This window comes from Symphodus melops, assembly GCF_947650265.1.
Source record: "Symphodus melops genome assembly, chromosome: 14".
Classification (NCBI taxonomy): Eukaryota; Metazoa; Chordata; class Actinopteri; order Labriformes; family Labridae; genus Symphodus; species Symphodus melops.
In genome coordinates, this window is record NC_136704.1 from 5,651,468 (window position 1) to 5,672,008 (window position 20,541).

General features: G+C 42.3%; 1 protein-coding gene across 10 annotated transcripts in view; it reads right to left on the reverse strand.

Annotated features, from left to right (window-relative positions):
* LOC306834810 (uncharacterized protein) overlaps positions 1–20,541 on the reverse strand; it is a 106,418-nt gene that overhangs the window by 42,190 nt on the left and 43,687 nt on the right. For 8 of the 10 annotated variants that reach the window (XM_079361019.1, XM_079361022.1, XM_079361026.1 and 5 more), the window contains 4 exons: positions 13,056–13,169; positions 11,783–11,869; positions 9,067–9,246; positions 3,179–4,654 (listed from right to left, as the gene is read on the reverse strand). In XM_079361019.1, the coding sequence (XP_079217145.1) occupies positions 3,179–4,654; positions 9,067–9,246; positions 11,783–11,869; positions 13,056–13,169 (1,857 nt within the window). The remainder of the gene's footprint in view (positions 1–3,178; positions 4,655–9,066; positions 9,247–11,782; positions 11,870–13,055; positions 13,170–20,541) is intronic. The other 2 variants (XM_079361023.1, XM_079361018.1) reach the window with 2 other exon arrangements.

A 20,541-nucleotide genomic window follows, 5' to 3' on the forward strand; every position in this document is an offset into this window, starting at 1 on the left:
AATCAAGACAGTTATTGTCCAGGCTCAATAACAAAACAGCAAGCTAGAAGACACTAAAATGCTCTGTAAAGCTAAGAGGCTAAAAGAGTGTGTGGCGATTATCTCCTGTGTTTAAAATTCATCACATCACATGGTCATTTAATCAGTTCAAAACCACTAAACCATGTTTAACTGGAGGTTAAAGTCTATAAACAGTGTCCCTTCAATATTAATGTGTACGTCTCTGTGTATGTACGTGTGTGGGTAGAGTATGTATACTGTATGCAGTAAAAGGAAAGCAGTGTGTTCCCAGGGCTGTCTATTAATAGCTTCAATGGCATACATAAGGTTGACAGTCTTCTTCAATACAGCATGATGCACATGAACTATATTCAGGTCCAATTTAGGGGGAAAAAAAGCCGGTTACGCTTGGGTAGTTGATGGCAGTCTGTCATCACCATGCTAAAGCCACTCAGAGAAGCCTGCTTTTACTTTTTTCTGTTGAGAACATTTTATTGAAAGCTTGTGATATTGTGATTGTTTTCCTAAATTAATTTATTATAATTCTTCTTTTATGACTGCAACGATCACAATGCCAAGACCAATGGGCCACATCACAGCGGATACCTCCACTTCTGATAACATACAGTTTATGATTTTTTCTTAATTATTTTAAACCCCTTTATTTCATTCTGTATACACGTCCCTTCCTACACCTCTAATGCTGCACTCACTCTCAGTTTTACTCCATATCTCTCTCTCCTCAACCTCCCCATCTTCCCTCATAATCCCACAAGTCTTCAAAAAGAATCTCTCCCCACCCTCTAATGTCTCTGCATCCTGCTTTACAAAGTAAATGAATACCATTTTGTCATCCCTGCACCCTTCCTGTACATCCCTCAGATTTGAGAGTGTCTTTTGTTTCTTACTTCAAATGTTAGGCAGTTTATTTGTTTTTGGTCTGGCTCTGTTTCCCTCACTGTAGCCCTCCATAGATGCTGTTCTAGCTCATCATTGTACTCCACATGCCTTCTTGTCTTTTCTAAAAGGTTTAAATACCACCCTGGGTGACAAAGACCCACCCCTGGGCAACAACAAAAGGTCTTATTATACAGAGGGAAGACTGAGCCAGCTGTGTTCAGCACTCAGTCTTTCTCTCATTCTAACACACATTTTTAAAAGGCACACGGAAAAAGTGCCTACAATTCACAAAAACCAAAGTGTGAACATAATGTACGTGAAATCAAATGAATGAGCGTTACTGTTGTTTGTTTCTTGCGTCCCAAAGGTTTGCTCTGACTGCAGAAACACACATTTATGGCTTAAGCCCACACTGCACACACGCCACTAAAATGTGCTAACATCAAGATTTAAATTCAACTTAAAGAGCCTTCATCCAGCAGCCTTTTCATAAGTTCTACATCATCCATGTAATATGGCATCGGCAGAAAGACGACTTTAAGCTTGTTGGTGTTTGTGGGACGATGGGAGGCATTGAGCAAAGCTGCTTAATAGCAAGGTTCAACCCTCTGCTGTTCCAGTGGAGAGCTGAAGGCTGGCTCAGTCCTCATTACAGCCTCCAAGGGGAGGCAGAGACAGGAAGTGTTGAAAGGAAAGACAAGGAAATGAACTCTCTGGAACTATTTCCATAAATCACAGCAACACAAATAAAAACATATTGTGCTCCTCTAAACATTTTCAAAAACAAAATAAAACAAACATTAAAATGATTTGAAAAGCCAAAACTACTTCAATACACATCTACAGTAGGTATGTAGTCCCATGAAAGCATCATTCAATCATAACGCTGACATCCGTACAGCAACTCAAAAAGCGTCAGCCAATTCTTCCCTTAGCTTCATTGGCTGGTGTACACTACAGATTATAACGTTCAGGGAAGAAGGTGTTCTTCACACTCCTCACTGACTCGAGTACATTTAAATTCCAAACTGATTTTAAAGTTCCATCATAGTCATCTGGATCAACTTTATAGATTTGTCAGAAGCCCAAGAGGCCTGGTCCAGGCAGCAGAAGCTAGGTTCTTGAGTAGAACAAAGTCAGGGATCTCCCGGTTCGTTTGTCTGAGCGGCTATTATTGTCCAACTCAGAAAGTACCAACACTATCATCCAAATTTCAGAACTTAAATATCAACTATACATAGAACTTATCTGAACATCCCCAACAACTCTGCAATAGATCAGATGATTAAAACCAGATTTGTGAACCTCTTACATTACAGGATCATCAGGACCAAACATTGGTACCCATTAAAGTCCATGGGCAGTATCCTCCTCTTATTGTGAAGACAGGTTAAATGGCCATAAATCAATCCAATATTCTCCTAACATCTGGGCTCTGCATTATTGAGTTAAACATTCATTTATCCTACCTTTAAGCACAATCTGGCCAGGTCTATTGAAGCCAAAATAACAAGGATTGTGTTGGCTTATCATCACTCTGCACACTTTACACTAATGTCTCATTCATGAAAAGAAAAACCCAACATAGCAAATTAAAGAAGAGGAATTAAATAACAACTCACCTGTTGAGAAGCAGCCCAGTCAGCAAGCACCACAGAGCATAGAAAGTAAAACAGAAAAACATGAATTACCATTTTATAATGATTGTTACTTTAAGTGTTAGAAAACAAAATAGGAAAAAATGGTTAATCAACAAAGAAGGGAAGTAAATGAGGGGGGAGGGGCAGAGAAATGTGCGAAAATTTGTAGGCACACAGGCAACAATTGAGGAAAACAGAATTAATTGTAAACAGTACAGAAGAGGGACACCTCAGCCCTGGATGCAAAGAAAACAGAGTGAAAAGAGTGTTAACACAACTGACAAAAGAGAGAATGTGAAGGTTGGTTTTGATTTGGTGAAGATGTCTAATGTTGTCTCTAGAGAGAAAGACTTGTGATTGGTTAGTAGTAGCACACCCATCAACAGCAACCCTGTTAATTATGAGAACATCCCAGCAGTGCATCACTGGTAGTGAAGAAGGTGAGAGATTAAAGTCAAGCCAGTCCACAGCCCGTGTTCAACACTTGAGCCCATGCGTTAGTCACTCACAAGTAGTCCGGATTGATCAGCCAGGTCTTTTGACAAATGTTTCCATGCAGGGACAATACAAATGGGTCTATCTATCCGTCATCTATTTACTCATCTACTCTACTTTGTCCGGGACTGACTACAACCAACCTTCCATGAATGGGTCAACTGGAGGGACCACGGCTGGCTCTTCCATGGTATCAGCAAAACTTGGAAAGAAGGGTTTAGCTGTAGGGTTGAGGCCAGAGGTCGGGACTCCCAGTGGGTTTGCAGATGGAGGGGAAGAGGGACTGATGACTGGGGATTCAGGTGAAGGGAACTTCTTGGCTCCTGGGGAGGTGGGACTCTTCAAAGAGGAGGAGGAAGACGAGGAACGAGACTTCTTGGATTGTTTCTGGGAAGATTTGCCATCCTTCTGCTCTTTGCCTTTGGATTCTTGCGCTGTGGTCTTAGGGGAGCGGAGAGGCGCTGGGCTTGGGGTGTCAAAGGAAAGCCCCAAGGTAACAGGATCACTTGAAGTGTTGACCTCACTGAAGTCAAATAGCTCGGTGTCCCTGCTCAAGTTGGAGTTGTTCAGGACCCATGAATCATCTGAAGGTGAGAGAGGAGGGGCCGTGGCTAACACCTCACCTTTTGGGGAAAAACCTGGGCTTGGTTGGGATGCTGGGCTGAAAGCTGAGGTGTCTCCCTCTGGCAGTCCTTGCACACAAAACTCTTGAAGGGAATTGGTGGTGTCAAATATCCCACTATCAACAACGTCACCAACCATTGTGCCAATCTCTTGAGAGAAAGTTGGCAAAATGGCCTGGCTGCTGTTACCCAAGCTGGCATTTTCAGTGTCCATCAAAAGGTTGAATGGATCATTAGGGTGGGGAGCCATGGGGAAGGAGCCAAGTGTTACACTATCAGTTGTTGTGGTGGAGGGCATTGCGAACGGAGGAGCTGTGGCTTTCAGCTCGCTGTTCAGGACCAATGGGTTGATGGTAGCAGCTGTTGAAGAGAATAGGTCCTGGGACAGAGGAGAAGGGACAAGGCCTTCTTCTGAGAATACTTCCTTTTTCCAGGTGCTTGAGTTGTTATCCAAATCTGTGAATGAGGACTCCAACTGAGCAGAACTTCCTACATCCATCATGTCTTCTTCTGTGATTTGAGAGGTTGCTGCTGATGCAGGGACAAATGGTTCCGCCATCACTCCCCACTCCTGTGGAATCTTCTTCCTGCTCTTTCCCTTCTTCCCCCTCCCTCCACTCTTTCCAAGCTGCTCCTCCCATCCACCCTCTCCTTTATCTCTCCTCGGGCCTATCCTGTTGTAGAACTCCTCTGTGTTTTCTCCAGTTGCTTGCACCTCAGGCTGACCCTTACTCTCTAGGTGCTCATAAGACCCCTCATCTTTCTGTCGCCTTTTTTTCTTCTTCTTGTTCTGTTTTCGGTCAGATCCCTCTCCCTCTTTTTCATCTCCTCCAGCGTAGGCTGAGCTCTCTCGGGTAGGCCAACTTTCAGGTGGGTCATCAGGGCTGGCTGCTAGCTGGCTGGCATGGCGACTGATCACCGTGGAAACGCTTGGGGTGAAAGGGAGGTCTCTCAACAGGCAGTCAGCCTGGTCTTGCCAGCAGTCTTCTAATACACCTTGTTATGGGTGAAGAGGGGGAAAGTTTTAAGTTGGGGGAGATGATTATGTGCATATGAAACTGGTTCCTTCAGTCAAGTGCAAACAGAAAATAAACAAAAATATCTGTCAAAAGAATATACAGAAAAAAGACGTTTATAAAAGTGAATTTATAAAACTATTCAATTTAATTGTGTTACTGAGTTCTAAAAAACAGAATCTTGTTCTGTGGTGAAGGTCAAAAAAAGAGAGAAGCATTTTAAGAAATTCAATTTGATGGAGGTTGGAATGCATGAACCTTTAATCACAACATCTTTGACTTCGTTTGTTCTGTAATGTCACTCCTTCGTAAAACAAGAACACATGCATGTTTTTTTTAAATGTAACATTAACGCCTAACAATTGATCCCAAGTTGTATTATTGCTTTCAAATGAATTACTGCTTGGTGTAATGTGAATCAAACATAAAACTACATATAGGCATAGAGGCAAACTGGAGGATGGTAGTGAATTCAATGATGTAGAGGTGTGGTGCTTTTGAGGTTGCTGACTCACTGCAGCCTCACTAAGAGTTTCACTCTTAGCCTCAAACTATCAGACTGCACAAGAGCTCTTTAAACAAAAACAGAGGGTAAGAGTCAGCAGTGTGTGAGTTTGCATTTGTCTGCAGACTAAAAATAAGGTCACGCAGTGCATTTACAGTGTTCCACATGAGCACACAGAAACAAAAAGCCTTCTTAATGGTTCCATAGAAAGGAGGTCAATTACAGGCAACCACGTTGTAACTAAAACTGCGTGTCCTGGGATATTGTATAACAAAGCCCAGGTTGACGAGAAGTAATGAGAACATTGTGGAGATGCCCACTGAGACAAGGTGGTTCTACTTTGGCCTAGTTTGTTTCTTGTTTTAGTCATTTACAGTAAGAGAGCTAAAGTAGAGCAGCTTTCAGGCCCCGTACAGCTGCTCTCTGATGTGTTGTACTTCCTATTAACAGATCGCCGCTCTCTTTGTGTGAAGTAAATGTGGAAGGCAGAAAGAGTCATCAACCAAATGGATAAAAATGACTTAAATGTACTTTCCTGCAACCTCATTAGGCAAAAGACACATTAAAAAGAGGCCATCTTTACTTTTAGTGTTCTAGATACATTTGTGGTCTCCAAAAGAGAAACATGCATCATCACTAATATCATTTCCTACTTGTGTAGATGGGCTGCTAAGATGTTAATCGTTGTTTCAATTATTTTAATTATGAACCTTAAATTGTGCATATTTAATAAATGTATATGTTATCTAAACAAAGTGTCTCAATGAATTTTATTTTCTACAATGTCATTTTGATTTGAACGCTCGCGGTGCATAATGAGCAGACATTGGGTGGTTCATGAATGAGAATTTGTAAACAGACGCACATTAGTGTTAGAAAAACATTTTGCACAATATGTGACCTTTAAATGGAATAAAACAAGACTTTTGTTTACAAGAACATAGTTTATGTCATGCTTGCTAAAAAAACAACAACATCTGGACAGATTACATACACTTTAAAAAGAAAATATAAACTATCTAAAAGTCTGATCAGAAAGGGTCATTGAAAAAAAGTTAGAAACTCTTAAAGTTTGGTCTTAACTCTTGCTTGATGGGATGGCAGTACTTCTGGTTACATGTCACAACTTTTCCTCTGTTCAAGTATTGAAAAACAATTTCTGTCTAGAAAAAGTGAACGTCCTTCAGAAAGGGTTTTATGATTTTAGACGTTTATAAAAAAGGTAAAAATGTTTTTTTTATTTTTCTGCTTGAAATCGGTCAAAACAGAGTCCCTTCAGTTTTTTAAGCCCTCCACATCTTGTGACAGGGAAAGGGGGAGGGGGGGGGGGGGATTGCCGCATTGTTGAGTCATTGTGTGTTTCTTTGTACATTACACACATACCAGAGACAATATGTGCGCACACACACACACACACACACACACACACACACACACACACACACACACACACACACACACACACACACACACACACACACACACACACACACACACACACACACACACACACACACACACACACACACACACACACACACACACACACACACACACACACACACACTAACACCTCCAGAATGGCAGGCAGTATGAAAATTAAATTGAAGGGTAGCAGTGAGGGACTTACAAACTACAGACGTCTCTATTCATGATTTGATCACCTTTAAACTAAAACATTTGGAAATGAACCGACAAGCTAGTAGCAGTTTCATTAAAGCAGCACTCAGTTAGTAAGGCTCAAACAATCCTCCTCCTTCTGTTTAGTCTGGTCAAATCTTAGCAGCAGTAAATGCCAGGTAAACCAGGTTCAAGCTGCCCGTTTGTTACGACTCACTGCCTCACAGTCTTTACAGAACTAGAAGGGAAATTATGTCAAACAAGACATGTGCCAATCACATATGCCGCTTCCAGTATTTGCACAAAAAGTGACTTTTAAAGTGCATAAATTACTTATTAAATTAAAACAGTCCCCTTCTCTGAGCTTTACAGATTAACATTTTTAGGAGATCTTTTATAACTGGAGCTGTGAAAGGCCCAGGTCTCCATTCAGGATGGTTATTGGAAGATTATAAGACACCTGGGTGTCAGAATCATCCATCCATCCATCCATTTTCTGCCGCTTATCCGGGGCCGGGTCGCGGGGGCAGCAGTCTAAGCAGAGACACCCAGACTTCCCTCACCCCAGACACCTCCTCCAGCTCTTCCGGTGGGACCCCGAGGCGTTCCCAAGCCAGCCGAGAGACATAGTCTCTCCAGCGTGTCCTGGGTCTATCCCGAACCCGGTGGTGGTGTCAGAATCACTAAGACAAAATGTTAGATTGGTGATCTAACATTCCTGCTTTGTTGAATCCAGTGACAGATTCTTAATAAAATCCAGCAAAGCTGCACAGTATTTTGGTTTAAAAGATAAACCCTGAGATTGATGACTTGGCATTTGTAATCACGATGAAATTGTACCTTATACTGAGCTGCTACTCATGTGTTGGTTCATGGTCTGGTGCCTTTTGAAACTCAAACGGATGTGTTCAACACATAAAGCCATAACCATTCTGACATGTATCATCCTGCTCTCATCTACTTCAGAGGAGTTCTGCCACCTGCTGTGTACCAGTGCACCATGGGGGGGCTCGGCTGCCCTGCTGCTTTGTGCGTCGTTCCACTCGCCACATGTAACGCTAGCATGGCCCGATTAGCTGGCACAAGTCACAGCATGGTGACGACTACAGCTCCACGCTGTCGAGGATCAGAAGACTGAACATAAGAGAGGCCCGATGGGGGTGGTGTGTGTGTGTGGGGGGGGGCTGGTCAAGAGTGAGTGGACACAGAGACACAGCCAGCGTGTCTTTGAAGGATGCATATAAACAGATTCACCCATGCAAACACCGGCGCGCACACAGCTATATAGTAAATGACTAGAAGCCATGGCATGATGGCACCCTATACATGTCAGCATGAGATGTGCATTGACCTTGAGTTAGATGACTAAATAACATTGGAGCTGGTGTGCATGTGAGTCTGTTTGTGTGTGTGTGTGTGTGTGTGTGTGTGTGTGTGAGAGAGAGAGAGAGAGAGAGAGTGATGGAAGCTATAAAAGGGAAATACATAGGGCTGCTCTGTATACTGCCCCCCTGTGTGGAAAATGTCAGGCAGTGCAGCAAAGCCCACAGTCATATACTGGATAGATATCTAACATTATTATATTGATTACAGCCATTTGATTGACTTGTCTTGTGAGAATATGAGGATGGAAACATGATGTGAACAATGATTTAAATACCCAGGTAGACATTTTGATTGGTTCATGAATCTGCGATGCTTTGTGGAAATTAAACCCCTTTCACTAAAGAACGCTGAGTTTTTATGAATATTACAGGCAAACGATGCTATTGAGGTGACTCACACTTGTTCAAATAGCAATTAGCAGTAAGTGTAAGCTCTGGAATTTTGGTATGTGAGTTTAAAGAGTAACAGGAGGTCATATCATCTGAGATCAAATAGCAGAAGGTTTTGTGGAAAAAATGATGAAACACTAATGAGGCAAGGTGAAAAAAAGACATGAAAAATCTTACAATATTTATGGATTGAGATTTAGTATTTGGTCAGTCGTCCGCACTTTGTGCTTTTACTTGTAAGCATAAAGGGTACCTACAATACAAGTATTCCAGTTGAGATGGATCGAGTAAAAAGTTCTACACAGAAAAACTAAAGCTGTCTTCCACCTCTCGGAGCTGCTCCTTAAAACGACGAGTAAATGTACTGACCTGCCTTGGACAGGTTTATAGATGCATACATACATTCTGATGGTCAAGTACTAAAGTACAGGTCAACACTTCCATCGTTTCCTGATAACCTAATGACTGTGAGTGAATCTGCAGGCGTCTTACCTGCCGACAGGTCCAGGGGGCTGCGGGGAGCCTGAGGCTCAGGCAGCATGGGGCTGTGGTCTTTAGGGGCTTCAGACCCCGCTGTGGGTGTTGGGTGCTGGGGCTCGGCTTTACTGATACCTGACAGAGGGGCAGCCCCGACCTCGATGTTCACCCCCATCCCAGCAGACTGGGAGAAACCTAAAAAAGTGAAAGAAAACAAGAACAAAACAGAAACTGTCAAAGGTCCACTGTGGAGATTCTTTCTGATAACAGAAAACATTTTGTGTTTCGAGGAGCCACCAAGAGCAGAAGGTACAAATATTTAGGTATTTAAACCCTCAAAGAGATATTTGGATACCAGTTCCTTTTCCCCCCCAATTGCACCAATCTTACATCTAGACTTGATCATTTGCAAATGAAGAATACAACACCAGTGTCATCGTGTTTATTTATTCCAACAACTGCAGACCCTGTATGGATGTGACATGAGAAGTGAAACGAAGGAGTCCTAGCTCTGAAGGCAAAGCTAAGCTAAGGTTGAGAAGCATCTTTGCAACCACTTCCTGATGTCTTGTGTCTGACGAAGCACCTGAATCATGAACTCATCATTTCATTATCTCAGCTGATTCAATCGTAACTATGAATACAAAAATACAGGTTTAAAAAAAAAAAGGATAAAACAGCACTGAAAGCTCAAACTTTCCGTTAGCAGCACGTGTTTTGTTGCTTTTTTCACGATAAACGTGAAATCGTTCTTTTTAGGACTCGAAAAAGCTGCTGCTTGTGTGAGTCATAATTCGTATCATTTCCTGTTGAATATTCTGGTTTGAAGACGTTTTTAGAGGTGGTTTAAAGATTGATGGGATCAGAGAGGTGCAGAATCTGCCGGAACGGTCGACACCAGGGATCTAATGTAAGCGGCTCCTGAAGCATTTCTGATACTTGCATTGCGATTGAAACAACGTCAAACAGTCATTAGAGGGACAAGGATAATCTCTTGTACCAACATTGGACCAATCAAAGAGCAGAACTGTGTAGTGAGAGAGCAAGAAACATGTTTTGAAAGCCAACGAGGGCAACGCCTGCGATGATATAACAGAAAAAAAGAAATGACTCAATCAACAGAGCTCCTGGGGACTAACTGTGTTTATGTGTTTTAAACATGTACAGTATGTGTGATACTTTTTGGCAGGTCCTGGAAGTGGTTATGAATGTGTCTCTAACAGAGGCGTGAGTAAAACTGAGTAAGAGGAAAGAGGATCACACACGTAAATGAGGGCACTGTGTGTGAGCTAAAGAGGTGAAAATTGGGTTACAGATTAGTTCTTAGGGCATCCATGGCTGCAAGAGCCAACAATATGTGTATTTATAGGGAAGGTTGAGTCTGTATGTGTGTGTGTGTGTCTGTGTGAGAGAGTAGGAGAAAAGTGTGTTTGTGTGTGTGTGCGCGAGTTAAAGCCTGGAGCGGAATACGGTGGCCCAGAGACGACAGCTCTCATTAAGACAACAGTGAACGCTGGCTATGCAGAGGTTGGCATGATGAAAGACATAACTCAGCCTCATAACTCTGACTCTGAGTGTGTGTGTGTGTGTGTGTGTGTGTGTGTGTGTGTGTGCATGTGAGTCACCTCCATGCAGTGACAGCTTCAGCTCTGCATGCTGCTAACAAGCTTGGCCTCATAAGCCATTTATCAGGCGGGAATTTAGCAGCAACGATTCAGGGCTAAATGCTGCACTCAGGTTACATTTTAATAAGGAAGAAGGAGAACTTGTTTTCTGAAAGTTCACGTGTGTTTTTGAACTTTATATTTGAATGGTAATTGAGCTTGAGCTTGTATCGCTCTTTTCTAGTCTTCTGACATGAATTCACACATGCACGCTGACAAAGCATTCACTCTGACATGCTCTCGAGTAAACTTCCATTGAGATGCACTTTGAAAGCTTCAACTTCTGATGACCACATATTCAATTCAGGTGTCCTCCACATATCAGTCAGTCGACAGGTAGGTAGGTTACAGAGGCTTTCCCTCATTGATTATTCATCTCTGAACTTTCTAAACATAATTTATTATGACAGACAGACAGACAGACAGACAGACAGACAGACAGACAGACAGACAGACAGACAGACAGACAGACAGACAGACAGACAGACAGACAGACAGACAGACAGACAGACAGACAGACAGACAGACAGACAGACAGACAGACAGACAGACAGACAGACAGACAGACAGACAGACAGACAGACAGACAGACAGACAGACAGACAGACAGAAAGAAATAAAGAAAGAAAGAAAGAAAGAAAGAAAGAAAGAAAGAAAGAAAGAAAGAAAGAAAGAAAGAAAGAAAGAAAGAAAGAAAGAAAGAAAGAAAGAAAGAAAGAAAGAAAGAAAGAAAGAAAGAAAGAAAGAAAGAAAGAGAAGCTGATCATAGGAAATAAATCATTATACTTGTTTTTGGTTAAGCACTTCTGGGTTTAAAAAATATATCTGTTATCATGACTCAGCATTTTAAGCTAATGCTATATTGCTCTCATTAATTCAAAAAGGTAAACAAAAATGATGAAGAAAGCTAAAAAGCAGACACATTATTCATAAATGATGTTACATTTCATTTGAATATCAGGTTTGTGAAGTACCTGCCATTTTAATGCAGTAAATGTTCACCACCTTTGAAGTGCTTTAATAATGCTGTGTCGCTGCTGAAATCCCATCAAATATTGGGAGTATACCTGAAAAAGCTCCCATCCGGCCAGTATCCATCATTGGGGCACGGCTGCTCTGAGAGCCCAGAGGATCTGAATAACCTGCCATGGAGGCTGGCGTGATGAAGGAAAATATGAGAAATAACAAGAAGCAGGGTAAAAAGTGGATGAAGTGGTTGAGAGAGCGGAAAGAGCAAAGATGGATGATGAAGTCAAAGGAGAAAAAAAAAGAAAAAAGAATGGAAGCAAGAGATGGATTGGTAGTTGTAGTAAGATGTAATGGTTTGGCGGAACAGCATTAAAAATGTATAATGGGTGAGGTGGAAGGAGAGAAAAGAGAGAAGGCATTTCATTGAATGTTTCTCCATGTGAGCAAAGACATGGCAGCAATGTACCAAGTCAAAGCCAGGCTAATTTCCCAAAATAAAAGCATTACTCTGTAATGCTAATCATAAAAATGCCCTTCTGTTTATGCAGTTATAGATTATTTTTCTCCACATTCTTTACCTGTAAATACCTCCTACACGTCTCTCTGCTAATCTGTGTTTTAAAGAAAAGTCAAGTACAAGTCACAAAAAAAACCTTGAGTCAATGAACTCAATGACCCATGAGTCCCATGTCAAGTTATACTAACTCATGCCTTTGTGTACGTCTGCTCATGTGCACACCAACAGCTTTCAGCTTTCTTTCCTGAAACATGATTGGATGCTCTTTCATTTGCTCAAACTTGAATGGCTGCCTATTTTTTTTGGACCAGAACCTTTCATCACTTCTGGTCATGCTTCTAGCAGTGAGCCCAAATAGTTGAGTATTGACGATTTGTTCTTCAGAGCCTAGGTCGACTGCTCGTCTCATTGTTGAACAGAAAGATCAATCTACACTTTGTAAATAAGTAAAATAAATTAAAAAAAATCGGGGACAGGACTAATCAAATCCACAAGTTAGCAACTCGTCATTTGTCAAAGTCTAGTTGTAAGTCCCCGATTCTTCAAGCCAAGTCTAAACACAAGGGAAGTCTAACCCTGGTCTATTAGCTTCTGTGAAGTCTAGAGGTCATCTGAATTCAATCTAATTATTCACAGTTAATGAAAAGGGACTGGAACATTTGTTCAAGAGGGGTTATTTACAGTAGGAGCTATTCTGACAGCCAATGTTTTACATCTTCTTCTGTGTTTAATTATAAAACTTGATGATTCGATTAGACAAAGGAGCTTATAGCATGTTCTAAGATTCTCAACTTAACCATTTCACCTTTGGTCAAATGAAAGACATTTTGGACCAACAGTCTTGACCTTTGTACCTGATAAGAAGTCTGTAGCTGAGGCCTGCTGCTGGTCAAATGACTTTGGCCACACCTCTCCCTGCGGCTCCGGGCGCGACGCTGAAGTCTGTCCCCCTGTGGTCAGCTTACAACCTACAGTGACAACATGGAAAAGTGAACATTAGTGCCCCCCCTCCTCACTGATGACGTGCCACTTTACAACTGTTATTTAATAACACGATGCTAAAAATGAGTACACTGTGCTGAACACATGTCCACACAAAGACGTTCACAACATTGTGACACTTTAATATTATGGAACATGTCACCAATACAATGATGGAAAAAACCCGCACATGCACCCGCACTCTCACCTGACAAATTTCCTTCCAACAGCAGATATCCCAGTCCCATGAAACTCAACATTCAGTGGTGTTTGCTGTGTACTGCTCAGTGCCTCGGTCCCTGTCTGTCTCCACTGCAGCCTCAGCTGGCTCTGAGCTACTAACACTGTGAACCCCCAGTCACACACACAAACACACTTACACGCACACGCAAAAAAAAAAAAAAAATGCGATCCCAGTCACAGAGTCTGGGTTTGGTGTGACGTTTCACTGTCTGTCTGGTTCAGGTCTCAGGCCCCGCCAGCAAGCACCTCCCCTCGCGCTCCTCGACCTCCCGTGGCCTACTCCCTCCCTCTCTGCCCCGTGCTCAACCTTAAACTCCTATCACAGTCTCCAACCAGAAAAGGGAAGAGCTCCGACTGGCAGATTTGTCGGACTTCAAATGGAAGATGAGGAGTGGGATAAAAACACAGATGAGAGACAAAGATAAAAGTTGAGCAAAGAGCAAAACAAGAAGAGAAAAGTCAAATATAGGGACAGGTATAGAAAAGGGAGAGGAAGAAAGAAATTAAAGGAGGAAAGAGGGAAGATTAAAAACAGAAAAAAAAGGGAAGAATGTGAGTCAGATGCGTAACAGAGGGAGGGGAGGAGCAGAGGAGAGAAGGAGGGAGCAACCGATGGCAACCCTCTCCCAGCAGCATTCACACAGGGTGACAGTGAGGCGAGCAGACAGGACGCCACCCAAAGTCACAAGCGCTTCCATATATCAGACATGAACAGGGGCCATGGTTGGGTGTGCATTGTCTGTCTCGACAGGGTGCAGAACACACACCGTGGGCAGGGTCACCCATTGATTTAAATAACCCTCCCGCAGCAGCCTTCTTCCTTATGGTCTCAATTGTTTCTTGTCTGGCTGTCTTCATGTCTCCCTGTGCCTTGCAAACAGAAAGTAGGGGAAACAACACAGGACGTTCAAGGTCATGGTGGACTTCCCATACGTCTCAGGTGGCCCAAATGAGTTCACCTGAACGCACAGAACATCTTAAAGCAAGAGAACGCGTGCACGTTTCCCCTGCTGTGTTGTGTCGCTGTCCGAGGTGCTGAACGCACACTGGGCAGCTTTAAAGGGCATTCAAGGGCACTGATATGAAAACCTCCAATAACTCTCACTAGTTGCATCCCTACCCGATACTGAGACGCCCTCGTTGACTCGAAGAAATTGCAGTCTTATTAAAGCTTTAGCCACTGGGTGTTTTTAGCATCTGGGGGAAGGGAGGTTACACAAACTGCATGACCTCAAAGCCGGAGGCTGTCTGGAGAGTAGCCATCACTCAGAGGAAACATTAGGAGCAATATTAACACGATAGATGGAAGCAACTAGAGCATAAACAAAGATTAGAGCTAGAGTAAATTTTCTTTCATCACAAATTTTTCAAACAATCCCAGGTACAGGTAAGCGAAAGACGAATTGAGTTGCCATGATGCAACGAGGTTTAAAAAACCACAGCCGGACTCTGATCGTCTTTGATCACATCCAAGCTGGTCTTTAAGTGTTCCATCAGCTGTTTTGGTTCGTACGGGATGGGCATGAGTAACTTTGCGTCTGGAGAAGAATTGTGTAATCACTTTTTCAGGAAGCGACTATGTAGACTACAATTCACAGAGGAGACGCTTTTATCCAAAGAGACGTACATCAGAGAGTAAGTACAACACAAGTTAGGATCTAGAAAAGAGGAAACTATCTCAGTAAGTTCAAAGAAACAGCTTTGGGTCTGGTTGGACACACCAGTTTGATTCAATAAGTCTGAATTGACTTTTGTCCCTTACCAACCATGCGTCCGCCTCTTTACTTTCAGTTTTAGTTTTTAGAGTAAAAGTTATGACTGACTGTCCACTGGGTGTTTTAAGTAAGTTATTATACAGAACAATTAGCTCTGATGAACCTCTCGGTTTGGACAAGAGACACTTCATAAGTGACAGTACAGGAGAACATCAGTGGGACATTTCAGTGCACTTCAGAGACGACTTTGTAGATACTTTAATCCACAATTAAAAACGGCTTTTGGTTGTCTCGGATTGGCATTTGTATTCTGAGCAATCAAACATTCAATGACATATGGACCAATCACCTTGCACTTAAAGTCCCAATTGTGCGAAGGAGTGCCTACTCTGAAGCAGGAGCTTAAAAGGTTTCTATAAATGGGGTTCCATGTGGTTCTCTCAGAAGGTACAGTAGAGTCTCATCAAACCAGTACAAAGTGTTTCTCGAGTAATTGCTTGTTTTCTGCAAAGCATTTTAATCATGATGCATCTCCAGGATGACAGTGCACCTATCTACAGGAATCCAGGGGTCACTGACTGCACATATTGATGATGACTTTGGCCTTTTCAATCACAGACCAATCATCAAGTTTTAAGCCGATTAAAAAAAAAACTGCAGGACATTTTGGAGTGATGAGTTTAAAGCAAGCTCCTCCACCTTAGTAACAAGACTAAGAGCAAGTCTAAACTGTGAGAAGTTCCTCCAGCGGAATTCCAAGGATGGATACAATCCTGTCAAGATCATCTGAAGCTGTCCCTGCAGCAATAAGTGTTTTAACACCGAAACATTTATGTTGTGTTTTATGTCTGTTTGTTTGAGTGTATTAAGTGTTTTAATAATTCTGGAAACAGCCGTGTATCTTTTAAGCCTCTTGGCCCCCGGGGACTTCAATTGCCCAGTGGGGTATTATTTTCAAATAACTTTTCAATGTTGCATTTGCTGTGATGTGAAGTATGTGTGAGATTTAGAGCTCAAATATTGAATTTTTTTAGTCTCGGTTTATGTGGTTGTGCCGAAGGATATCTCCAAGCCTAGACAAGTTTTTAGGGGGTTCAGGTCAGTCCACCAGGGAACATTTCATGCTGAGTTAGTCTCTGCACACTGCTCTGTGTTCAGTGTACCAAAGAGGAACTGCTCAGCTTGACAGAAGGAGAAGACCAACTGTGATGCACATAATGTCAGTGTTTGTGCAGTTTTTTTTTTTGTTTTGTTTTTTTTGGAACATGTCATAAGAATTGTTCTTAGTACTGCAGGTGAGTAAGAGCCCGACAGGGGACTCGTTACTTTGTCATCATTCATCATCATGACTACTTGACCTTAACCAACTGTCATCTTACAGAAATGAAAATATAATCACTCCAGGGCTTCTGCCACAGTACTGAATGTAGGCAGAGCATTTGCACACCACTGGATAAATAACCAGCACTACTAACACCCAGATGACCTTCAGACCTGCTTTGTGAAAGCTGAATAAGCTTACTCTTTGATGTTTTTTTAAGATATCATGAGATCTACAGTTTGTGTATGTGATACAACTTGTACAATTATGTAGTCTAGTGTTCAATTCAACCTGCAATCTAATATGTGTGATTTATTCCTCTCAAATAGTCAAAGAAAAAGGGCACCGTTGGCCTGGTGGCTATGTGGCACGCCCGTTTGCAGAGGTCATTGTCCTCGTTGGTGTGACTGTGGGTTTGAATCCGACCTCGGCTCTGTGCTGCATGTCATCCCACACTCTCTCCTCCCAACATTTCCTGACTCTCTTTCAGCTGTCCTATCCAATAAAAGCAAACTTTTTTAGCTGTCTAGCTTATGTTATGTGAAGCTATGCTGCCACTTCAACAAAGTTGGCATATCTTTGTGATAGTATTCTGATTATCCAGTTGATGGTCTAGCTTCTATCTGTGCAGTTTGGTTCCATTTGAAAGAAAAACATCAGACTCACTCTTACCTGTCAGCAAGCTACAAATGAGTCCATGATATCCGGAACAAAGCTACTGAAACATAGCTTATATTTACAATGTGAAAAATCAGACTTTAAAAGTGTCCTCTCTTGAGCAGAAATGTACTGCATTCACTTGTGAAGATAAACAAATCTGATGTGTGAATTAATGGAGAAAGGATTAAAAAAGTTTATACTTCTTCCCAATCCTTTTCAGATGAGTACATTTATAGACAGTGTTCGAGAACTGATTGTACAAACAATAAATGGCAATGTCCATTAAAGGTGAAACACTGCACTCTTTATTTAAATAAGTGAAAATGAGTCTCAGAGCTCCCCTAAACATGTCTGTGAAGTGTGTTGTTGCAAATCCACTCTGATCCTGTAAACCCCCCTATTTCTGTCCTGCTGAGAACAGGCTGTTTCTGTGTCTGTAGCTTTAAATGCAAATGAGCTGTGTCTGGCCACGCCCCCTCTCTGAAAGGCGATGAGGCTTGGGCTTTATTGTTTACGATGAGAAGGCAGACTCAGAGGGCAGAACAAACACCTAGCTGTGGGAGTGTCTCCCAAGCTGGGGGAGGGGCTACTGCCCTTTGTGATGTCATGAAGGGAAAATCGTCAAACAGCCTGTTTGAGCACACATTCTCTAAAAAGTGGAGCAGGCTAAAAAAGGAGAGGATGGACTTTTCTCATATTTCGGGAGATTTGTAGACGGACTCGAGACACAATAGTGTTGGCGAAACATAGTGAAGTGTCTTCCGTATAGTAAGACACCTTTAAATATTTTAGATCAAGTAAAAAAATCATCAAGCAGTCTGTGTAACTTTCAGTCTGTCCATCACTGAACTGTCTAACGATATAATTAGATCTCACTTATGTCACTTAACCTAAATAATCTACTTATGAAACAAGAAGTTAACCTTGGCCTCTCGTAGGCAGCACCACCAAAGTGTGACATCTGCCACTCAGAGTTACATTCCTGATCATATTTTTAGTGTCAACAAAATGTTCCAGATTATGCAAGAGCTGCTGCTGGAGGATGCTGACCTCGGTATGAGGACGAAGAATGGCGAGACAGACTGGATCGGTTATCAGTTTGACGGATGAACTTTGTCATTTTTGAGGCATCCGGGGACAAACACGCACGCACACACACGCGCACGCACAGCTGCAGAGCACCAAATGTGAAGTCGCACACATCCACTAACATGCACGCACACAGTAACCCATCGGAGTATGCTTAGAGAAAGAAAAACACACAAACACAACATGATGTCAGCCAGAAAGTCGGACCTCATGCTTGGAGGACACTTGGCTGACCAGACAAAAAAAAAAAAAGAAGCTAAATATAGCCCAGGATGAAAACACACATATGCACACATGCACACGACTCTTGCCTAATACGACTCATGCATGGATACGTTTGGGGAGAGACACTGGAGCCGCTCTGTGCACAGGAAGCAGAGTCGGGATCAGCTGAGCAGCAGGGCTCGGTGGAGGAATGTTCCCACTGAAACTTTTTTATGATGAGATTTCTGTGAAACAACGCTAATAGTAAAAGACATGTTTGAGTGATAAAGTTTGCCTCTCTCCTCATCGCGTTGTATCCTATCAGTGTACCTTGTATCAGAACAGAAACTGAAAGGAGGTGTTTCGGAGGTATTATGACATTCACACAAGTTTTTTTTTTTTTGGCGACTGAGTGAGATGACTCATTTTATTGCATGTGCACCACACTGTTTTCTAAATTGCCTTAAATAAAGAGAATTGGGAAAACAAAATAATCAGCACAACATTTTCCACCAGGCAGACAGTGAATCATTTTAGATCACCAAAAATGGCAGACATCACCCACACCAAGTTAGATCTCTTTTTACATCGTGACTGCACAGACATAAGGCTGCGGTATCTCCTGAAGACTTGAAAGAATGTGCCAGATTTTTCACATAAATACAGCAGAGAACAAGTATATCCTGTGTATATGTCTCTCTGAGTCATGACTGATTCCAGTGAGTGAGAAGTGTGAGTCCCGCCAGCTGTACTGTTGTCGATGCTGTGTTTACGTCTCGTTTGTGTGAACACAACAGACACATTTTCCTCTCTGATTTTATCCAGTTTCTCCTGACAGACCCCGACTCGTTTTTCAAAAAGTCCGGAGGGTTTAATGTGAGAAGGCAGCAGTAGATTCTCACCTCGAGCCAATAGGAGGGGAGTGCTAAGTGCTAGGGTTAATACTGCACGGTGCATAGAGTGTCTGCACGCACCTGCTACGATCTCCGTGCAAGTAATTAAACGGCTGCATTATGTTTTCTGTTCGCCTGTATGTTGTTCCTGGCTCTTTTTTAATGTTGTCATTCCGTTGGACGACACCTAGCATTGATATAAAGGCAAATACTGTCATTATAGCATCATGTAGCGGACTCTCGTGCTTCGTCCCCCCCCCCCCGTCTGACAGGGTTAGTCTCCAGCTGTGAGGTGCACATGTGAATGGCATCATTCAAATCCTTTGGAATATCTATGTGAACCTAGTGGTTAAAAAAAGCTGAGGAAAATTGATAGGGTGGAATGAGCCCACACAGCCCTGCTTCTAATGAGGATGAGTATTTTATCTCACTTCTGTCTGCATCATTTCAGATAAATCAGAACTTCTTTTAGCCCTGTGGCAGCTGTGTTTCCTCTGACATGTAATGTCTGTCTGTCTGTCTGTCTGTCTGTCTGTCTGTCTGTCTGTAGAATGATGTGCAGATACAGTGAGCAGGGCTGAAATACAGCAGTTTATAGGCAGGATCAAATCCAGACACAGAGTGGATTTAGAACAAGAAACTTCACAGATGTTTGAAGTTTTTATCTAAACTGGTTGAAGGGGAGGACGATATGTGAACTTTAATTGTACGAGTAAAGTTAATCTCCAGAGGTTATTGCCAACATTTCCAAATGTTCCATTGGCCAAACCATGACTTTTTAACACGTGTTTCCGATGGATGTTTAGTAGCAGAAAAAACCCCACAAACTTCGTCCTGTAGCTACAGCTTCATCTTTATCTTTTGCTTAGAATGGAAACAGAGGTCGACCGAATTAAGCTGAGAGGACCAGACCTGGAGAAGAAATCTTTGAAAAAAGTGAAGGTTTTTTCAAATAGGCTAACGTCTTTTCTTTTCCATTTTAATTCAAACCAAACGCTCATCTCAAACTAAGCTACATCTGCTATCTGAATCCATTTCTTCCCTATAATGGTTTTCAGCATGTGGGCTGTTCCTCCAGCTGACAACACTTCTGCCACACCCTTTTCTTCTTCTCGATAGATGAACTCTGACTGGGCCAGGTTGAGTTACCTCTGGCCTGCAGGAACCTTGATCAAATACGGCTGTTTAATAGAGTGAATGCAGATTAAACTCCTGCACTCTGTATGGGCTCTTT